The 21,994-nt window shown below is 40.0% G+C and overlaps 1 protein-coding gene across 6 annotated transcripts in view; it reads right to left on the bottom strand.

The window, feature by feature from the left end:
• The window catches only part of SPATS2L (spermatogenesis associated serine rich 2 like), a 166,792-nt gene that overhangs the window by 47,190 nt on the left and 97,608 nt on the right, over positions 1–21,994 (bottom strand). For all 6 annotated transcript variants that reach the window (XM_045034254.1, XM_023259588.2, XM_023259589.2 and 3 more), the window contains 3 exons: positions 13,153–13,261; positions 9,683–9,732; positions 6,815–7,061 (listed from right to left, as the gene is read on the bottom strand). In XM_045034254.1, coding sequence (XP_044890189.1) covers positions 6,815–7,061; positions 9,683–9,732; positions 13,153–13,261 — 406 coding nt within the window. The remainder of the gene's footprint in view (positions 1–6,814; positions 7,062–9,682; positions 9,733–13,152; positions 13,262–21,994) is intronic.

The raw sequence follows: 21,994 nt of genomic DNA, 5'->3' as shown, positions 1-21,994 counted from the left end.
CTTAAGGATCGTGTGATCAACAGCACTGAATGTTACAGACAGAAAAAGATAAAGTACAGATTGGAAAATGCGTGCTAAATTTAATCCACTGAGGCCATTGATAATCATCGTGGGAGCAATTTCTTTGGAGTGATGGGGCTGTAAGCCATACTGAATAAGATGATAAGTGAGAGACAGAGGTGAAGAGATGACGGTGAGTAAAGATAATTCTTTTAGATGTTACGGAATAACGGTCTAGTGATAAAGCCCCAAGAAAACTCTCTTCACATTACAGTGACGACGCACCTGGATTTGCATGGTCCGTCATTCTTCTGTCACTGCATGACAGGATAATTAACAGAGAGTCAGAGAAACCAACAACTTTGAAACAGAGACCCAAACAGACAGGCTTATTTCAAAGACATAATGTCTGTTGGTTCTGCCTCTTTGTAAGTTCTTTATCAAAGACAGATAGACTTTATTATTTCAAGTCCTATTAAACTTGATCAGATCGGTGGGCATAAAGCTGGTAACTTTCAGATTGGAAGCAGACCTTTTAGTTTTATTTACATTACCTTTCAAGGTCTCATTTGTTACTAATACCTTTACAGGTTTATTTATATTAAAAGATAATAGATAAGAAAGTCAATGAATTAAGCTGCCCAATGACACAAGGTGGACAATTTGCCTTAATTTGTTTCACTGACTTATTTCACTGCAAAACAGAGTCAATTCTCATTATATTTTGATAGAACCATTTAAATCTTTGTTCAAAAATTTAAAAAACAATTTTTTTTGGAAGGCCTTTTGTTCTTTGCAAGGAGTGCATTCCATTTAATTAAGTCTCTTTGTTACTGAAATCGCCATAACAAGGTATGGGTGGGAAGTTATGAAGATATCAGCTCTTCAGAGAGAGTAGTTTTGTGTTTTTGCTGCAGGGTTGCAGCAAAAGTAGTTTTCAAATGAGAAGGAGAAGGGAGAGGGCTGTGGATTTCACTCTACCCGCGTGACAGAAAAATACCCGAGGGGTTGTGTGTTTCCTATGCCCTCCTGTCACTATACCCCATATCTGTGTCTGTCTCTTTCTGCTTTGTCACACCCAGAGAAAGGAAGCAGAGGTCTTGGTCATGGAAAATGCAGTTGAAGGCCTCCCCTAACGTTCCCCAAACAGTTCGGACATGGTGCTGCTGAGGGTGTGAAACTGAGGGTGTGACTGCATAGCGCACAACCATGAACAGGAGCTAACACTGAGTATTTAGATGCTAAAATAATCATTAATGAGGAGTGAGAATAGCAATTACTGTGCTTCAAATGTAAACTTTCAAAATGCAAGTTCATAGGACACTACTTAGTATTGGCTACATAGATTAATAAAGTATTGTATCTTTAATTTTAAAAAAAGAGTAAAAAGCCCATGGTTATGGCTCTGCAAGGGTTTCAGCTAAAGTCCTTAATTAAGGTTTAAATAAAACATTGGCTGCTCGGACCACTGTAACCTGGTGTGAGAGAACCTGCTCTGAGGCCTCTGGGTCTCAGCTCCCATGTCTCCTCTTCAATCACTCACGGGACATGACGGCCTTATTTCAGGTTGCTACACACGTGATCTTGACCCCTGCCCTGATCTCTCTCCTACTCACTGCCTTCGCAACACTTACTATCATCTAGAATTCTCATGGTAATTTAGCTGTATTCTGATTTATTATGCATCTCTTCACCTCACCTTCCAAAACGTACGCAAACTTCATGAGGGCAGAAGTTTTGCTGTCTTGTTTGCTTCGTCTAGAATTCCTGGCTCATGTCAGGATGCTTAAAAATGTTTACTAGACACATAAATGATCTGAGGGCTGACTCTGTGCTGGATGCTGTGCTAATCACTTTAGACACCTCACTTACTGCATACCACAGTCTTGTTAAGTGGAGTCATATTTTCTATTTTGCAGGTGAGGACACGGAGACACAGAGTGGCTAACTTGTCCCAGGTCACACACCTAGTAAGCAATGAGGCCAAGACTTGAATCCAAACACCTCTAACGCTAAAGCCTGGTTCTTAGCTACAATATTATATTGCTTCCATTGGAGGGCTGGCACTGCCGAATCCTGGAATATACACATTTGGCTTTACTATTAAAGTTCCAGGCAAGCTGCTTTCATCTTGTTGATCTTTTCTAATCCTCTGGTCCAATATAGGGGCTTAGAGAAGCAGGGGAGATAATCTTGAGGCTAGGACTGACAGTAGCATTAAAAAAATCTGCTTGGAAATCCTATAGGAAACCGCATACCATAAAAATACTGTGAAACAGTCTGGTGAGGTGTGTGTGTGTGTGGTGGTGTGGGGTGTTAACAAGACGCACAAATGAGGGACAAGCAGCGAACATTCTAAAATAACGGGATCCTTTCTCTCATGTTTGGTTCCGCTCACTTTGAGAATGAGAAAGCAGTTCTGTGCCAGTGCCATGCCCAAATAGACAATGTGTATTGTCAAGGCAAAATGACTGGGCTGCTCCTGTTCTGTGATACAGAGCAGATTGTGAAGTCCGGTTTGTGCAGGTCAGTGAACACAGCATGGAGCTTTCTGTTTGAGACAGGTAACGAATAACACAAGAGCTGGCTTCCCAGGATGCTTCACAAGACCAGGGGACATAAAGGAAGCCTGCTGGCCGTCAGGGGAGCTGAAGCCAAGAAAAGCCCCGCCTCAAAGTTTCTCTCAATGGAGTCAGTTGGTGGCCTGTAATCCGGCTCCTTTCCTATTCAGTGGGAATTGTGTCCAGTGAGAGAAAGCCACACAGGAATTTGAATTCTTATTCTGACCTATCCGGTGATAACCACCTAAACATTTCAGTAATACACGCCTTAAGAAAAGTAGAGCAGGAAGAATATTTAGGAAAATTGAACCCTAAAGTCATAATGTGCTTTAGACATTTAGATGGACTTTAGGAATAAAAATGATCCTTGGCATTACTTTTGGTAAAAATAAATCTTAATCTATTCCTTGTCTGACTTTGTACTTGGACACAGAATGATCATGATTGGATTATGTAAAAGATCTAATTTGAGCTGTTATTAAAAATTCCGAAATACAGAAAAAAAAAAAAAAAAACTACTCCAAGGCTTAAAGAAGTAATTTTGTACTAAGTTTAAATCAAACTCCCAAACTTCTAAGCTACATGCTGACAGGCAGCATTGTCCCACTCGACAGTGCTATATTTACAGCCTGCAATGATGATGCGTTTGGTGGTTATTTTTCACGTAGGAAGTCACACTAACACCCCTGAACCACCTGCATATATCTTAAAGCTAACTTCTCCCCTACCAGAAAGTGATTCTGTTTAAAATTTTTGAAAAAGAGAAATCTTGAATGTCAAGGTGTTATAAAAAGATAAAATGTGTGTTCCACATGTTCACAGCCTGCTGCCCAGCTGGGCATTCAGGGCAAGCTTTCTTGAGCCAGTTTCATTATTGGAAAGATTGATAAATGCTCCACTGCAAGCAGACTGGAGATTTCTTTTACACTCATACTTTGAACCCACTCAAGTACAGAATATCATTATATGGCTTTTTTAGGATTACCTTTTCCTAATTTTTCAATTATACATCATTTAGGAGTTATGGAGCCCACGGTTTCAGCAGAGACTCTCTGAATGCATGCATTAAATTACAGGCTTTTGCAAACTAAAAAGAGTTACCCCAGGGGTGCGGGTTATCTTCTCAACCTGAGGGGCTCTAGCTTCCTCGGCAATAAAGTGAGGAGATGGGGTTCAAGGATCACTGCCATCCTTTCCAGTGCCAAGGCTCTACATTCAAAATGGGGTACAGAATGTCCAAGACCTAACACTCATCTGTGAAATACCTGTTAGGGGTCTCGGGGTTTCCAATGGATTGGATGAGCATTTCAAGGCCATTTCACAGTTTTGGCACCACGTTCCTGATGAACTTTCATTATCTTTGGGAAGGAAAACCTAACTAGTGACAAACTCATTTTTAAATTTATGAGTGAGCTGCTGCTGATGTTAATGGTCAACCAGGAGGATTCCCTTCCTTTTGCAAAATCATCTAATAATCTTCCATGATCACCATTCAGTCCTTAACAGGAAAACTTACGTGAAGTATAGATTTGAAGTGAACCAGTAACATTAACAAATAATACTGACATACTTCAATGCCTTCATGCTAAACTTACAAAACTGAAAGGATATTGGGATGGCTCTTTGTGCAATGAAGGATTCTTCACACAAAGTTTCATGTTAGAGTTTACAAAAACCTCCTTGTACAGAGAACTCCTCCAGTGGGTACTTAACTTTCAAGGCAGCTATCCACTGTGAAGTGAAGCGCTTCAATATTGAATTTGCTCTAATGTCATATACTTGATAGAGTTACCGAAATTGTTTTAGAAAGAAGGTATAAATTATAAGTAAATGAACAAATATACGTGCTAGGCTTTTAGTTTGTGATTGATATCAAAACAGCAACTTGAGTAATTAGATTTTGAAAGTAATTCGTGTGAAAGCAATAACAAGCAAAGTTGGGAATCTGCCACTCAATTATTTAATTTCTTTCCCCTGCCCTTACTATAAATCAAAACATTCTCAAAACTGTAGGCGTAGTAAAAGCTAAATTAAAAAATTCCTGGAAAATTTAGATTCTAAAGGGAAATAGGCTTTTTTTTTTAATTTTTAAGTTTATTTATTTTGAGAGAGAGAGTCAGCACAAGTAGGGTAGGGACGGAGAGAGGGAGACAGAGAATCTCAAGCAGGCTCCACACCGTCAGCATGGAGCCTGACATGGGGCTCGAACTCATGAAACTGTGAGATCATGACCTGAGCTGAAATCAAGAGTTGGACACTTTATCAACTGAGCCACCCAGGCACCCCTGTTGGGTTGGTTTTAAGGAAGCATTGCACAGTAAGGATGATCTGAATTATGGCACTCACTATTAAGAGAGTTGGTAGGTAATGTGTTTATGAAAGAAAATTAGTGCTTCGTGAGCAAGTTGCAAACTCACTAGTGTGCTGTGTAGCATGTCAGTTATTTAATGTGTTGCTTCCTCAGTGGAGCCCTGATTTGGGACATGTCACCAGGAGATGTTCTATTTGCATCATCTTCTATTGGACTGAATTGTTCCTAGGCAGGGCCTGTCTTACTCAGAGACTGCAGACATACAAGAGTATGGAGTCAAGTTTTCTCCACTTCTTTTCAACCTTCCAAATCCCCTCTCCTCATTCAAATTTATGGGTCCTTCAATAACTACTACTCCCACAAAACTTCCCTGGATCACTCAGTTGGATGTAGCACCTCTCTTCCCTAAACTGTAAACCCAGCCTTCTCTTCAAGAATAAATAATAGGATGTGATTCCCTCAGGGCCTCAACCATACCATACCCTTCTCTGAATTTACTATGGCCTGAGAGCACAGTGCTTTGCGTGTAGGAAGAATTTAAAGAGTCACTGAGTCAATAAAAGCAGGATTTTGTAACTAGAAGGACTTCAGGAATTATCTGGTCCTCACTGGGAGAATCTACCACCGCTTCGAAGGCATTTTGAAAAACTGATGGGGCATTTTTAAAATTTGTGTGTGGGAGAGGGGCCTACACCTATAGCCAGGTGACTTACAATCACAGGCATCCTGCACAACAAAGAATCATCCTGTGTCCTGAACTTTCTCATGTCCTGTTGGACATGAGAAACACAAGTATTTTTTTACATATATAAACACAAGTATTTTTTAATATAATTTTCCTACAGATTTCCAGGATTTACTTGGATTTCTGGGATTTAATACTGGGTAAATTAAGAAAAGATTGTATTTTATGGTGTTCGGAACCAATCAAAAGTTTTGCACCATTTGGGAAAATCACATGGCCAATGACACCTGTAGTCACGGTATCTAACAACTAGCACCCCTGCATCAGCCTGCATTTGTAGTAGCTGTTTTCCTAGCAATGCTGTGTCTATATACAAACATTCTCATTCAGCTCTTACATCACAGGTGAAATACAAAAAAAACCACTGTCTACAATATCTTGTTGACCACTGTTGTCTTTTAAGTGCAAAGCGATTCATTATAAGTGGGTGTGTGTATCAGACCATTTTATCAGGTTTTCTATTTTTTAGTGGTTCCTGATTTCTCACATTTTTTGCTTTATTGAAATCCTGTTTCTAGATAGATTACATAGATTATATTATCTATGAATTTTATTTTAGGATTTGTTATCAAATGGAGCATTCAGTAAGACGGTATTGAGGGCCACTGATCTAGTACATTGTAGTATAGTTTCCTTATTTTACAGAAAGGAAATGGGACACTAGAGATGAAATGATACACCCAACGTCATACACTTGATTAAAAAGTAGCCTTTGGTGGACTGATTAAGATATAGCTATAGCACAAATAATTAATATTCCAGATTCTAACACCCTGGAAGTTTAGGTTCTGTCACATAATATAAAATACCAAAAGTTAAAATAATTTGATCTACCCTTTAATAACATTTGCTCTTGTCATCAATTATTTCTCCCTTATCCCAGGAAAAGGTGTCTTGAAAGAAAATTTCTTTTAACTGGAATTTCTGTTTTCCCGATGATGCTAATACAGATTAGAACTATGTTCCTTGGAAAAAATAATCCTCTGACTTAGTGCGGGGCTAAGCTGAGTTTTATTCTTTGGCCCTGCAACATCCTCCCCACCCCCTTCCTATGGGAAGATGTCTGCATCCCTGCACGATGCAGAACAACCCTTCTCTTTCAACAATATCAACAGTAGAAACAATCAACTCAGTGGGTTCCCTCTGCATCCTTTTCTTCTGTGCCTTCCTAAGCAACTCTGTACGAGAATTACTGACCTGTGACCCCACGAAGGGACTTTGAAGGTTCCTCGAGTATCGAGATCTTTTTCTCACGAGGGATAAGGACTGGTTTTTCACTGGCAGAATCGGTGGATGAGTTGTCCTTCTCACAGCCATTTATGTGGCCATTTTGTATCTGGGGCGGTGGTGGCTGCAGGGGCCCTGCTTCTGGCCTCTCTGCCTTGTCTTTAGCATCTTTGTTGCCTTGATGCTGCTTAGACTTGCTTCTTTTTCTTTTATTGTTCTAGAATGAGAAACAAATGAGAAGATAATATTATTCAGCTCAGACCCTTTAGATACAAAGTGAACCTAGACATCAAAATGAAGTATGTTATCTTGTTTGCTTTCTGGCCCTTTAGAATGGGCGAAAACACCTACATTTTTATTAACCGCCCACATTAATGTAAGTATCTTCTTTCTCACAGTAAGTTGTGTAAACTTTTACCTCATAAACATAGTGAGCAAATAAAAGTTCCCTTAAAAGGAAAAAAATAGCAGGGAATGGCCTAAAAGTTGAAATATTATTGGAGCAAATTGAAGCCATATATATATATGAACGGTAATATAGTAAAATCTTGTGAGAACTGCTTTCAAACAACTTGAATTCAGATATTGTGCCACTGGAGAAGAGCTCACATTTCTTAAATTGGTGATGTGGTGGTGGGAGACAAGGGTTCTGATCCTCCGGGGAGGATAGGAGGTTGAGGAGGAGAATCAGTAGGAAAAGGGCAGGCAAGTCCTTGCAAGATGAAGAAGTAGAAGGCAGGTCCCCAAAGTCCAGGTTGGGTCTGCCGAGATAGATACCAATCAACCAGGAGATTCCTGGCATGGCTGCCACTGTCCACGGAGTGCAAGGCAGCCACAGGACACATAATCATCCCCATGAGAATTTAAGCTGGCGCAGACAACTGCTATAAAGCCATGCCAAACCGATCTGGGTCCACCTGGATTTGGACTGTGCAGCTGGAATCCTGGACGACCTCTCTGCTATGAGGCGAACAGCATTACATGGTTTCACTTTATTTACTTTGAAATAACACCACCCTGCATTTTAGGCCATTAAAATGTTTTTGGACCCCAATTATCACAATATGGCAGGGTTTTACGGTACCTCTCCTAAGATGCCCTAATGGATGATACATAATAATATACAGGAAATTAAGAAGATGTTCCCAATTATGTTGCACGCTTTACTTGACTTTGGTTTTGTACCTTCGGGGTACTCAATGTATTTAACATTCAGGACGGTGCAGACCTTGGCCAAGCAGAACAGATGCCTGACCCATTAGAGCAGACCCTGTCCCACCCACCTGCTGCAGCAGTGAGTGCCAGTGGAACATCAGCCTGGCTTTGTTCTTCAACACATTTGAACAGAAAAAATAAAAAGAAACTGTTTCCTTTTAATTCTCCTCCTCATTCCCTTTCTTTCCCATTGAAACCACCATCATTCCCCCAGTAGTGCTCCTCTGGCTGAGAGAAGCCATTCCCTGGGTGAAGGGAAGGGCTGGCGGCACAGGTTCCCATGCAAGCTGCATGTCTGCTGGGCTGGGGAGACCATTTTCCCACTGAACCTCTAAGGTGGAGGCTCAGTGAGCTGGGTCTGCAGTTGTTCCTCTGCTCCTTTTTTCACATCAGAGAAATCTGATACCCAAACTGCACATCTGAGATTTTTCCACGGACATGTCAATATTGCCTTTCAATCACTTGCAAACCATTTTCAGCTCACACAGAAGTCAGGGAAACCATGAGTAGAGATAAGCAGAGATTGTCAAAAAGGGTGACACACAGGGGTTAAAAAAAAAATCTCCCAATTCCTCCTATTCCACAAGAAACTAAAGGGAGAACAGAGGGCGAAGGGTAATTTCAGTAATCTCAGTCATCTCAGGATTTTATGGAAGTAATGCTGCCTTTTGTTTTCTCAAAACCTGTTCTGTGGGCCTGTGATCTTCCCTCATGGGGAAGGGCAGACTGGAGTATTATATTGTGGGATACCCAAAACACAAGGCCTGGCTGGGAAATTATGGGTACGGATGGGGCAGTTCCTTTGAAAACAGAATCAGACTAAAACAGGTTGCAGGCCAAGAACAAGACCGGTACACTTCGTAGGAGATAGTGAGCGCCATATATGTACACAAGATTAGGCAGGCATGTTCTGGAGACAGAGTGCCATGTGCACACAGGCACACCTCACGTGTGCCCAGAAGTCAAACCCTTTGTGACTAGCCAAGAAAGGAAAATAATTCGAAGAGGGCAGAGTAAAATCTCCTTCCCTCTGTTCTCAAAGAGTGGTTTGCCAGGGTTATCAAGAAGGAAAAAAATTGGTCCCTTTCTTACTATGGCTTTAAGGTATTTTCTTGTTCCTTTGTTAAAGATCTAGTTTAGAACTCAGCAAAAAAAAAAAAACAAAAAAACAAAACAAAACAAAACAAAACAAAACAAAAAAAACAACTCAGGGCAGCTTTGGACAGATTCTTTCAGTTGGAAAAACATGTGAAAATATATTTAGAGCTTTTCAAGTATCTTTAAAACACTCCCTAATTTTTTCTTTGTGCTACGGAATATGTTCAGGCAAGTTAACGTCTTGAATCCTTTGAATTCTCCGGCTGGGTTCCCCTTAATACTTAAAAAGAAAAACTCTGAGACTTCTAAAGCACACCTGGTGGTTAAAAACACTCCAACAGAAAACAAGGGCATTAGTAGTGAGGGTGGCTGGTAATTGAAGAGAGTCTTGAATTTGCAAGTTTTCTCGGTCTACATACCAACATATTTGAAAGAAGCATAAAATTGGTAACCTTGTTTAAATGGTAACAACCATGGATGTTTTGATTGGAGATGTGATTAATTTACAATCAGTATTAATCTTACCTTCTTTTTTCCTGTCATATTCCATTCTTTTAGAACTTGAACTGCACTGCCTAGACAAAGACAAAGAACCTTCAACACGTATTCACATAATAAAACACCACACAAAATTCATCTCTGTCTTTCCATCCTGGTAGCAATTTTTTTTTTGTGGCTTTTTCATTTGTTTTGATACATCCTACCTTAATAAAAATGCCAGTTTCATTTTTTATTTCCAGACTTTCATTTAATTCACTGCATGATCTTGGTTTTATCAAAGTATTAAGCCCCACTACATGAAGCTTACCTTTTTATCATTATGTTGTCTTAGAGAAAATGAAATATATCTTGAGAATGTTCTGTTAGCTTCATTGCCATAGGTGGAATTAAAATTGTTCTGTTTGATATATGAATCAAAATACCTATAATCTTCCAGACCAAACATGGGATTTTGAATATTATTAACCAAGTGCATCAAAGCTTTTTGCTTGGCCACTCCTGCTCTTTTTCTGCCCCCACTCATTATGTTTGCAACTTGAACTTGAGCAGCGTGATAAGGAGGGCAGATTATCTGAGGTTGGTTTTGCTCTCGTCACTGTGCATAAGGATGGGATGTGCTCTTTGCGAGGCTTCTACTTTGCAACAAAAGAAATTCATCGACTGACATATTAATCTCAGGTTTTCTCCATGCTATTCACATACATATGTGGCCTTGCACAGACTCAGAGGAAAAGTCTAACCTGATTAAGCTGTAAAATATTTTAAAAGACATGCATACTGTTAGTCAGCTATGATAACTGTTTTCCACGTGGTGTAACAAAGTTCTTCCCTCATTCCAACTGGGCTGGGGGTAATTTCAACAATACGTTATTGGTAATGAGTACATCATTTGTTTTCCTATAAATAGGTAATTCTAAAAGAGTAGCTCTTAAATGTATTCTTTTAACAATTTTAAGCCTTTTCATACAATCTCATTATACTAATAGTTCTGTACAATGAGTGTGTTGGCTAAACAGAGATAAACTTCAGGCCGGTCTTTATAACAAATTTCAAATTAGTAGGGTCCCAATTATTGAGTCCACTGTCACTGTTAGATAAGCAGAAGGCCATATTGCTTTGACAAATGTTTAGACAGGCTAATTATTTCTATCTATTCAAAGTTTCCAATTCAATGCCCCTCTTAGGCTTTCTGAGTTACATGTACTTGAAATAATAACACCGCACTTAAAAGTAAGTTATAATTCAGACTTTTTATTAACTGAGCTGGTCTTTCTCTCATTTGCCCAGAGAATTAATGTTTCACAGTATTCTCCTTTTGAAGAACTTTAGAAAGTCACTTTTATTAAGCTTTTTTCTTAGCCGATCCAGTGGCTAATAATCATTAGGGTAGTTTTTACTTACAGCTAAACTTCAGTTTTCTAAATAAAATAAAATTAAAAAGCACCATTAAATAATGTTCTTTCCAATCAGAGAAAGCAGGTGAGTTGCTTATGGCTTTACAATTATTCCTCTAATTTTCACATTTTGACATAAATTCTATTTGCAATTTGGACAATGAGCTTTTCGAGAGCAATTCTGAAGAAGAAATACTCATGTTCACAGAGAATTTTGAAAGTGTTATTATTAAATTTTAATTATACTGAAACTGCTTGAAGCTTTTGAAGCCACTCAGAAATAGTGCTTTTAATATGCCTCATAAGTGATTCCTAACAAATATTTTCGAACTTCAGTGGTTTTTAAACAAGTTTTCCAACTGGTCCCCAACCAAAGTGATATGAGATTTCTCAGCAATCAATGGGTTTTTTCAATGAGATCTCAACACTGACAACGAGGTGACAATTTCAAGGACAAGCAAGGTGCTCTATTTAAATACAAACGGATTTGATGACAGTCTATCAGTTACTGAGCATCTGTGCATTTCATCAGGGTCACTTTGTAATGAAAACTTTCATGATGGGGAATGTGGGGGCTTCAATCCAAGTGAGGGTGGGGAAGAATGGGGATAATAACCTTTTTCCTGTCCTAAAGCTTTTTTGCATGTGAATGATGTTGGCAAGTGAATCTTGAGAGTTTATCTACGCCAGTATGTGCAGATTTCCAAAATTTTTTTCTTGAGACAAATTGCACCAAATGCTGCGAATTAGATCAATATCAGATTTTCTACTATTTTTTTCTTATGACTAAAAACTCTGTATCTGCCAGTCCATGAGACAGAAACAGAAAGGTTGCTCATTATGGGTCTGCTTGCAGGTCTATTTTGAATGACAATCATTTTTTAAATCAGTTAGGACCCTAAATCTTGAGATTAGTTGAGAGAAGTTAGATTTAGAGTGTGGCCTGGTTTCAAGACCTGGCCTGAAATGCAACCATGCTTGTAGAACTTTAGGAAAATTATTCCAATCCTAGGAAAATAAGTAAATCAAACCATCCTTAACAAAGAAAGTATAAATAGGATATAACTGAGAAATGTGCTGACAGGTGTTCCCTGACCCGATTTATCAGATTATATTTAGCCAGTCCATATTTACAACATAGAAACTAATACCAGGACAGAACCCATATGGTAACTGAGGACAAGTACGAGCCCTCTGTCCATAAGTGGAAATTGTTCAAATAGGAGGGGAGAATTTCCCCATAATACACAGGAAATATAAGGTCGTAGGTTACAAATTTATAAGATAAACATATTCCTAAGACTTTGGATTCTATGATATCACTGGCAATTGCTTGTCTAAAGAAAATTCTGTTTTAGACAGCAAAAAGGATCTAGAGGTAGATGAGCAGAATTGATATTCTGATTAATTAGGCAATCTCAAAATCATAGACTAAGGCTACTAAGGAATAAACCAGTACTGGGGCACCTACATGGCTCAGTTGGTTAAGCATCTGACTTCAGCTCAGGTCATGATCTCATGGTTCATGAGTTTGAGCCCTACATCGGGCTCTGCTGTCAGCGCTGAGCTAGTTTCTGATCCTCTGTCTCCACCCCCCCCCCCATCTTTTTCTGCCCCTCCCTGGCACAGGGGTGTGAGCATGCTGTCTCGAAAATAAATAAACATTAAAAAAAAAAAGAATAAACCAGTCCTCTCAGACTATGTAAGCATCGAGTTCAAGGACTGCAGCTAAGTACAGTTATGCTGAAGAGTTGAGGAGGCTTTCCAGATCAGGAAAGAAGTGCATTACCCTCCATTCACAAGGACACCATCAAATAAAGGGCATGTTTAATAACAAATTGGAAAGACTGGTGGACAATGGAATTAGCATCATTATAATAGGTATCTTTTAGAAACTAGGTACAATCTTTTTTTTTACACGAGGGAGAAAGAAATCCCAAATTCTGCTCTTATTGAGTATATGGATGTGTTTTTAAAACTTAGCATATTTTTATGAGAATGACATTGTCGGTAGCTAATTGACATTCAATGCATTTGAGGAAAAACACAGAACATATAGAATATTTAGTTCTAACAGGTTCAGGGGTCATGTATGCTTACCATCCACGAAGGCTTGCACTGCTTTATCTACATTAAAGTCAAACTGTTGTAGCACCAGCACGATTTCATTATTGCTTTTGTTGGGAACAACTGAGCGAACTGCATAGATCTATGAGGAAAAAGAAAAGAAAAAGAAAGGTAAACACTTTAAATATTGTCCATACTGGATAGACTATAACTGTTAGAAGGCCTTGAAAAGCCAACTAATCTATCTTGCCATCAAGCAGACTCAAGCATTTCAGACCAGCAAAAGTTCAACCTGCAAATCACCTTGATACCCTTTTTATTTATGCATTCATGTCCACCAAGAGCTCCTTGTTAGGACTGTGGTAGTAAGTGTGAAAAGCCAATTCTGGTTTTTCACCCTCAACCTATCCCCAAGACTAAGGATGCATACAAGAGGTGTTTTCAGTGAAGACACAGATCGTTTTCTGTCTCAAGCTCTCCTCTACACTGGCTCAGGGGGCATCTTTGGAAAACTTACAGAAATAGCCCCATGCCTCAGCTTCTCTTATCTGCACAGTGCAAGCAGTCATCTCAAAGCTCACACAAGTGTGCTGTAAAACTCCATTAATGCTTACAAAGACATAAAAGTGTGGGGCATTGTACTTTTGAAATGGCAATCTTAGCCATAATACAGAATGTTCCCAAACACATTTCTAAAAATCAAACATTTAAAACATCGTAAAAGTAAATGCATATATGAAAGCTAAGGATTTTAATAGGTTAAGCTAAGCTGATAATAAATTTTTAATGACCTATATGTATTTCTTAGTTAAATTTAGCATGTATTCTTTACTAATAGAATTCATTGACCTCTATCTCACAGAACTTGGAATTACTACACTATGCTCTACTTATCTGAGCAAAACCTAGCTCACCCAGCTTTCTATCAAGGGGATTATTGTAGCTGCTACTGATAGATTCTAGAGTCCTCATGGTGCAAAGGTAAGTGGTAGCCATAATGATGATCATGAAAGCACAGCACAATCTTTGTGTGTTTTTATCAATGGTTAAATTATGGCTAATTGAGTTTTAGAGTTACATGCAGTTTACTGTAATCAGATTCATGGACTACAGATTATATGGGTACGATATGTGTAATGTGACTCTCCTAACCAGAACATTTAGTTAAGTATAGTTAAATATAGCCTAGTTCCTAATTATGTCAGAAAATAGGCAGCCTATCTCATATAGATCTGTACATGAGAGTACTTAGATTATAATGAGAAAACAGCACAAGCTGGAAGTACATAACTTACAGAGGTTTGACACTATTGATCAGAAAGCTGGTTTTGAATCTTGACGTTCATAAACATGTGGGTTTAACCAAGGACTCTAATGTAATATATGTATTTGTATGTATGTGTCTCAAGATTCCTTTGCTTTTTTTTTCTATTCTCACCTTTTATAGTTCTTACTTTTTTAGATTCTATATTAAAAAATTTACTTCTTCAGATATAGGTTCCTTCTCACCTTTTCTCTTTCCCCTCTCTAAAAATCCACTCAGTGAACATTTTTTGAATGCCTATTGTGTGACAAAGGCACCAAACTTCCTGGAACTTACAGACTAGAGGGGGATGTACGTGTTGATCAAATGATCACATAAATAAATATATATGTATACATTGTGATTAATGCCATTCAATCATATGACAAGGAGACTTGACCTTATATAGGTATGTTAACATCTGAAGGACAAGTGAGAAGAGATGGGTAGGAGGTAAGAGGAAAGACATTTTAGGTAGAGGGAACAGTATGAATGTGGAGTAAGGCACAGAGGGAGGCAGAACTGAGGCTTTTAGAATATAAGCAGGGACCAGTGGTGGGCAGGGACTAAATCATGCATGGCCTACGAGGCCATGCAAAGGCCATGTGAGGATCTCTCAACTATCCTGTCTTTTGTTAAGTTGTACTTTCTTATTCATTCATCATGTTAGAAAGATAGCTTTCTCTCTATCTCTATCTCTATTATTGTGTAAGTTAAGATGTACAAGGTGTTGATTTGGTACATTTATATACTGAGAAATGATTACCACCATACCATTAGCTAATACCTCCATTCCATTACATAATTACCATTTCTTTTTTGTGGTGAGGACGTTTGGGATCTACCCTCAACAATCTTCAAGTACAGCATATAGCATTATTAGCTATAATCACCATATTGTATGTTAGATCCCCAGAACTTGTTATTCTCATAACTGGAAGTTTGTACTCTTTGACCAATACATCCCCATTTCCCCCTTTTTTTTTAAAGAGAAGCTGAGAGAAAAACAAGAACAAAAACACCTGCATTTAGCCAGGAAAATCACTAACAATGTGTGTCCAACAACAGATACAATTGGCTTAATAGTTACCAGTGCATTGGAGTTACATATAAACATTACATGTTACCCTTCTAATGTAGTTCTTTTAAATAAAATTCTAACATTTCAAGCTACTATGGTTGGTTAGTATTATACAAAAATCTTGAGGTGCCTGGGTGGCTCAGTTGGTTAAGAGCCTGACTCTTGATTTCACCTCAGGTCATGATTTCACGGTTTGTGGGACCGAGGTCCCCCCTCCCCAGTCAGGCTCTGCACTTACAGCTTGGAGCATGCTTGAGATGCTCTCTCTCTCTCGCTCTCTCTCTGCCCCTCCCTCTCTCTCTCTCTGAAAATAAATTAACTTTAAAAAATAAAAATAAGTAAAATTTCTGAGGTGCCTGGGTGGCTCAGTTGGTTAAGCATCCGACAAAGGCTCAGATCATGATCTCACAGTTTGTAGGTTTGAGCCCCGCAGCAGGCTCTGTGCTGACAACTCAGAGCCTGGAGCCTGCTTCAGATTCTGTGTCTCCCTCTCTCTCTTCCCCCCACTCTTGTGCTGTCTCTCTTTCTCTCTCTCTCTCTCTTCTCTCTCTCTCTCAAAAATAAACATTAACAAAACCTTAAAAATTACATTATTATTTAATCAGCCATACCCTTCTAAATAATGCAATGATTAGTTATTAATTACATTAACTGCATTATAATTACATTAGACCAAAGATTTCTTTTTTAAAAATATAGTTTATTGTCAAATTGGTTTCCATACAACACCCAGTGCTCATCCCAACAAGTGTCCTCCTCCTTGCCCATCACCCACTTTCCTCTCTTCCCCACTCTCCATGTAGTTTGTTCTCAGTCCTTAGGAGTCTCTTATGGTTTGCCTCCCTCCCTCTCTGTAACTTTTTCCCCCCCATGTAGACCAAAGTTTTCGATCCACCTGCACAGTTATGTGATCAGTAAAGACCCAGAATTATGGAACAAACATAAAATAACTGTTCTCCCTGCTTCCAGTCTCTCCTCTGCAAAACATATTTTACTATATTAAAGTAAAACATAATATGTAAATCACAGCATATAGGGACAGTTTCTTTTTAGACATTTATACAACACTTGCTATTCTTCTTTAAAAGGAAAAAAAAAAATAAAACCACGGTCAGATACAGAAAACATCTATCCTTGTCATTTTATATATTCTAGCTCCGAACATATCCTAAGAAAATTGTCAATAACTGAGTTCTGATACTAAATCTAACTATGAATATTGCACACAATTCTCAGAGGAAGACACTTAAGATAGGAATGTCAAGTTTTAAAGAAATGGGAAAAAAGAATCTCTGCCTATTCTTAGGTATTCCATAGTAATGTTGAATTCTAGTTGTATTTCTGGGCCAAGCTCTGTGTTTGCTTTAATCCCAGGGCTTGGCTAATGTGAAGGGAGTATTGTTTTTCCACCCTCTTATTTATAAATTCACTACGTCTACTTTCCAATGAAAATGTCTTTGAGAAAGATGGAGAAATTCTGCGTGCTTATACGTGCACATAAAAATACAGGAACCTCACAGGGTCCCTATTCATGACGCAGCAGAGTTATAAAGGGTCTAAGCATTTAAATCTAAAAAAGATCTCATTATGATGTAGCTTTAAAAATACGGAGTGGATGACAAAGGCAGTGTTATAGTGAGGTTGTACTGAAAGGCTGCCTTTGCATTTGGAAATGAAGCTCCTGGAGGAATGGATCAATCAATGCGTGACTAATGGTAGTTTGCATACGGGGAACTCATAAAATTCACGCCTGCAGTGACTGTTTCGCAGAGGCTGTTTCTGGGGCTGCTTCAGACATACAGCCTTTACTCCACTGCCACAGCCCAAGCTGGTGTGCCTGCTGCTGCAGCTTCACGTCGAAGCCCACTGTTTGAAGCTGCACTTGACTGCATCCCTCCAGGGTTCTCACGCCACGAACAGAGCCGTCCAGGAGGGGTGGAGCAGGCGGCAGTGCAGGCTGCTGGGCGACCGTCGGGACCTCTAGGTAGCGGTTCATTTAGCAACAGCTTTACCTTTCTCAAATCGTTCCCTTGTTTGGCTTCTACTAATTTAAATCCGGTTTGGCAAATTCAGTTTGCAATTGAGAAATCCGCCTTTTGCATCTCAGAAGTTGTTTTGATTTTACCTTCAGCGGTTTAATCTCTCCTGCCTTCCTCTCTCTGGGGCTTTCTATCTGGCCGGGCAGGCTTTGCCCCGTTCTGCCTCAGGCCCGCCCTGCTGGCGTTTCGCCTGCGCTGAGCAGCCAGGCAGAGTGGCTTTCACAGACGCTGCTCAGTTTCAGTTTCCCACATTAACCTCCCTCCCCTGGACTTGCGCTGTCTGCTTTAAGAGCTGTTAGCAGATTTCCTCATTCACACTGTGCATTTTTTGAACCTGTCTGTGATGACTCCTTAGAAATTCTTCTTGGCTTACTGATGAGTCACTTAGACTGTGTCTGAGTTTCAAAAACGGTTCTCTGACCAAAGTTTTCAATCCACCTACACAGCTGTGTGATCAGTAGAGACCCAGTATTATCAAATAAACATAAAATAACTGCTCTCTCTGCTTCCGGCGTCTCCTCTGCAAATTCATTCCGAGGTTCCTGCCAGACTGCACTTCCTAAAGTATAATCATGGCCATTCTACTCCCTTTCTTGAGAAGAAAGCTAAATCTCTACAATTGAGCATTCATGGCCATCAGCAGCTCCAGCCTGTCCTTCCCAACGCCCCTCTCACTCTGCCCAGTGTTGGCTCCCCACCCCCACCCCTGTGAGCTTTGTCCTTGACAGGAGAGGTGTCTGCTTGTCCGAATCTTAGAGTCCAGCTGAAGTGCCACGTATTCCGTGGGGTCCTTCTCCACTAGCCCTGCCAGAAGTCACCCTGCCTCCTTACAATTCCCACAGCTCTTATCAGCAGGTGTCTCTTTACACTTAGCGCCTTCTACCCTACATGCTGAGTGTGTACGTGCCGTGCTTACTAGATGGTAAGCGGCATGAGGGCAAGAGTCCTCCGCTCAGACACCGCTGCGTAGTCAACATGCCCACCCCGCCTGACTGATCATGTGCATGTGTAGGTATTTAACAACTACTTGCTGAGTGAGACAATGCCAACTTGTAGCTGTATCTAGCTGCTGTTTGGGGTCAAAGGCCTATTCTGCGAGCAGGTTTGGGCCATCCTATCACTCTGCGTTTGCCATCCACAATAATATGGGGGTGGAGGTCAGGTGACTGTGATGTGACCTAAACATTATATGGGTAGGAGAATGTGTATATGTCCTCTAAATCTCAATAACAGAGATGGGAGGAATATTTATGAGATCTGATCATGTTAGGTACCGTATTTTGTGAAATTTTAAAAATATAAAATAGCATAGTAAGTGCCTATCATTCCAAAGGTCAGCCCAGCAGACAGATGTTGGTTGAGCCCCCACTAAGTGACAGGCACAGAGAACACAGAGGGGAACAGATACAGTTCCTGCCCTGAAGGGGACAGTGGAGCAGTGGAGCCAGAACTGTTTGCACCTGAAAGTGTATAGTAACCCTGTGCTGTCTTTATGAACAAGGTACTGTGGTACTCCAGAGAAAGAACCAGTAAAGTTTGCCTGGAGAAGGCAGATTACAGAGCTTTGAATTGAAACCAACCTATATTCTAATCTTGGCCCTGCTCCATCCTAGCTCTAGGACCCTGGATGAACTGTTTAAACTGTCAAAACTTGGTTTTGTAGCAGTAAAATGAGGATATGACCTTCTAGAGTCTCAGTAAAAATGAAAAGAGATGATGCATGTTAAGTGTTGGATATAGAATTTGGCACATATTAGCTGCTCAATAAATTTTAAAAAGAAAAGGGTTGGCACATTTACACTGGGCCATGAAGGAGAAGGGTCCCTCTAGGTGTAAAAATCGGCACGTCTTTGAAATGGACAGAATATGTGGCTAGGGTGCTGGTGAAAATTTATTTGTATACCTCTCTCCTTAAGAACCTTCCTGCACAGCCTCACTGAGCAGTCAGCAGACCCGAGGCTCTCCTGAAGCCCTCCCTCACCTGCAAGCTGATGTACCATAAGGTACTTCCCCTCTTCCGGCCTGCTCATTCTTTATTTACTCACCAAATGCTTTCTGTGATCAAGTACCATACTAGTGGCTGGATATAGCACTAACGAAACAGATACTGTCATTACAAACCCATAGAGGAAAAGAGCAGTGAATATATAAATTTAAAATGTGTATTACTGCAACTCACACTAAGTGAGTGATGTGTAGGAAGCAATCAGAATGTAGTGACAAAGATCACTGAGGTCAGGAAGTAACCTGGCAGAAAAGCCAAGTGGGCTAATCAGAGTCTCTGCCTTGGGAGTCTGGACTTTTTCATACAAAGGGAGAGAAGAAAATAGGGATGAAGAGGGGCTGTTCTGGAGCTGCCTCACTTCCTGCCTTGCCTGCTTCTTTAGCTCTTCTTGAGGTCCCATAAGACCCTACCCCAGACCTTTATAATAACTTCTTTTACTTGCACTAGTTTGAGAGGGTTTCATTTTCTACAATAAGCAGCAAGTGCTAGACACAACACTAGCAGCCAGGGCTGGAAATAAAAATAATAAATCCAAATAATCAATTCAATTGGCAAAAGGGAGAAACGGACGACTTTACAGGTAAATCCAGTTAGAATGTGAAGGACAGAACGGAGAAGGCCCATGAGCCTTGTTCACATACCTCTTCTAGCAACTTGTGTTGGCATAATTACTTATGTGACTATTTGTCCCACTGGGACATGAGCCCCTGAGTGAGAGAGATCACATTTACATATCTACTGGGTCTAGAACAATGGGTGGCATCAGAAGATGATCGATGAATGTACAACTGAATGAACTAAAGGAAGTAGGAAGCCTAGTAATACGGCCACTGAAATATTACAGTTTTATTTGTCCATTTCCCCCCCAGTGCGTTTCTGAAATTCAGTGTAAAGTATTACAGGATTAAAAAGTATTCCAGCCCAAAGTGAACGGAGTGCCTCCTAGGTACCAGGAGGATGGTATATGGCTGTATACCATGTATGTGGTGTACATGGCTGGTCCTAGCCCTGAGGAGCCTGCAGTGTTGTCGCTCCATCCCACCCCCTACCCTAAGGACAGCAGTCAAACAGCCAGCAACCTCCTTTGCACACCAGTGAGAACCAGAGTTATTTATGGGTTTGCCATTCTTGAAACTTTGAAAGGAATTTTATAATCAGCTTTGGTCACATTTCTCAAATGCTGAGCCGTTCAGAGATGCCTTAAACACAGCTCATCTGTGTATGTTTTGCTTCACTTGCTGGACCACTAATATCCACACACTAATGAAGGCAGTTCTCTCAAGAATCTTCTTGAGGAAGAAAATACTCTTTGTAGACCAGTATCCCGGCATCATGGATAATGCTATAATTTAATTGCCTTTTCTAACATCTACTTTCTGTCAGCGGGGAAAAAAAAATGCATGAGGTGTTGTCATGTTCTACTTGGCTGACTTTTTGGGAATTAACACCAGGGGTACAAATCAAAATTAACTTTTTTTTTTCTTTTTGGCAGGAAACCAGGATTAGAAGGAATAATGAAGATTTGAAGGTGGAAAAAAATGAGATGTGCCTTCTCAAACTTTAAAGTACATTCACATCATCTAGGAATCTGATCAGAATGCGGAATCTGATTCAGATGCTTGGGGTGGAGCCCAAAATTCTGCATTTCTAATAAGCTCCCAGGGGATATACATGCTGCTTGTCTGCAGATGTGGTTGGCATAATAATGGCCCCCAAAGACATACATGCCCCCAGTCCCCTGGAACCTATGAATATGTTAGGTTACACACAAATTAAGATTGCATAGAATTAAGGTTGTTAGCTGACTTTGAAATGGGGAGATTATCCCGGATTATCTCAGTGGGCCCACTATAACCACAGCATCTTTCTAAGTGGAAGGAGGAAGAAAGTCAATGTCGGAGTATGCAATGTGAGAAAGACCTGACCAGCCACTGCTAAGTCCGAAGATGAAAGGGGGCCATGACCAAGGAGTGCAGGCAGCTTCCAGAAGCTGGAAAAGGAAAGAAAACAAATTCTGCACCTACAGCCTCCAGAGAGGAACAAGCCCTTGCCAACATCTTGATTCTAGCCCAATAAGAACCATCTGGATTTCCAATTCCATCAATGTAAGATAATCAATTCATGTTATTTAAAGCTACTAAATTTGTGGTGATTTGCTACAACAAAGGGAAACTAGTACAATGGGCCACAATTTGAGGAGTGAAGGTCTACACCATTCTTCTTAACATGGAGATGCCTTTCCCTTGCTCACCAACTAATCTCTTTTAAAAAAAATACACCATCCTGTTCCCCCATCACACACACATATTTTGAGGGAATTCTAACTATTCATTCAAGCCAGATTTTGTGAGGTAAAGTGACATGAATCTGACACAATCTTTGCCTCCAGGAACTGACAAAACAGTGGGAAAATAAGGCAAAATCATAAATAACAACTAGTTCAAGGA

Source organism: Felis catus, chromosome C1, assembly GCF_018350175.1.
Source record: "Felis catus isolate Fca126 chromosome C1, F.catus_Fca126_mat1.0, whole genome shotgun sequence".
In the NCBI taxonomy this organism is placed as follows: Eukaryota; Metazoa; Chordata; class Mammalia; order Carnivora; family Felidae; genus Felis; species Felis catus.
Note: the sequence above shows the minus strand (reverse complement) of the source record. Positions and strands in the feature narration are given on the sequence as shown.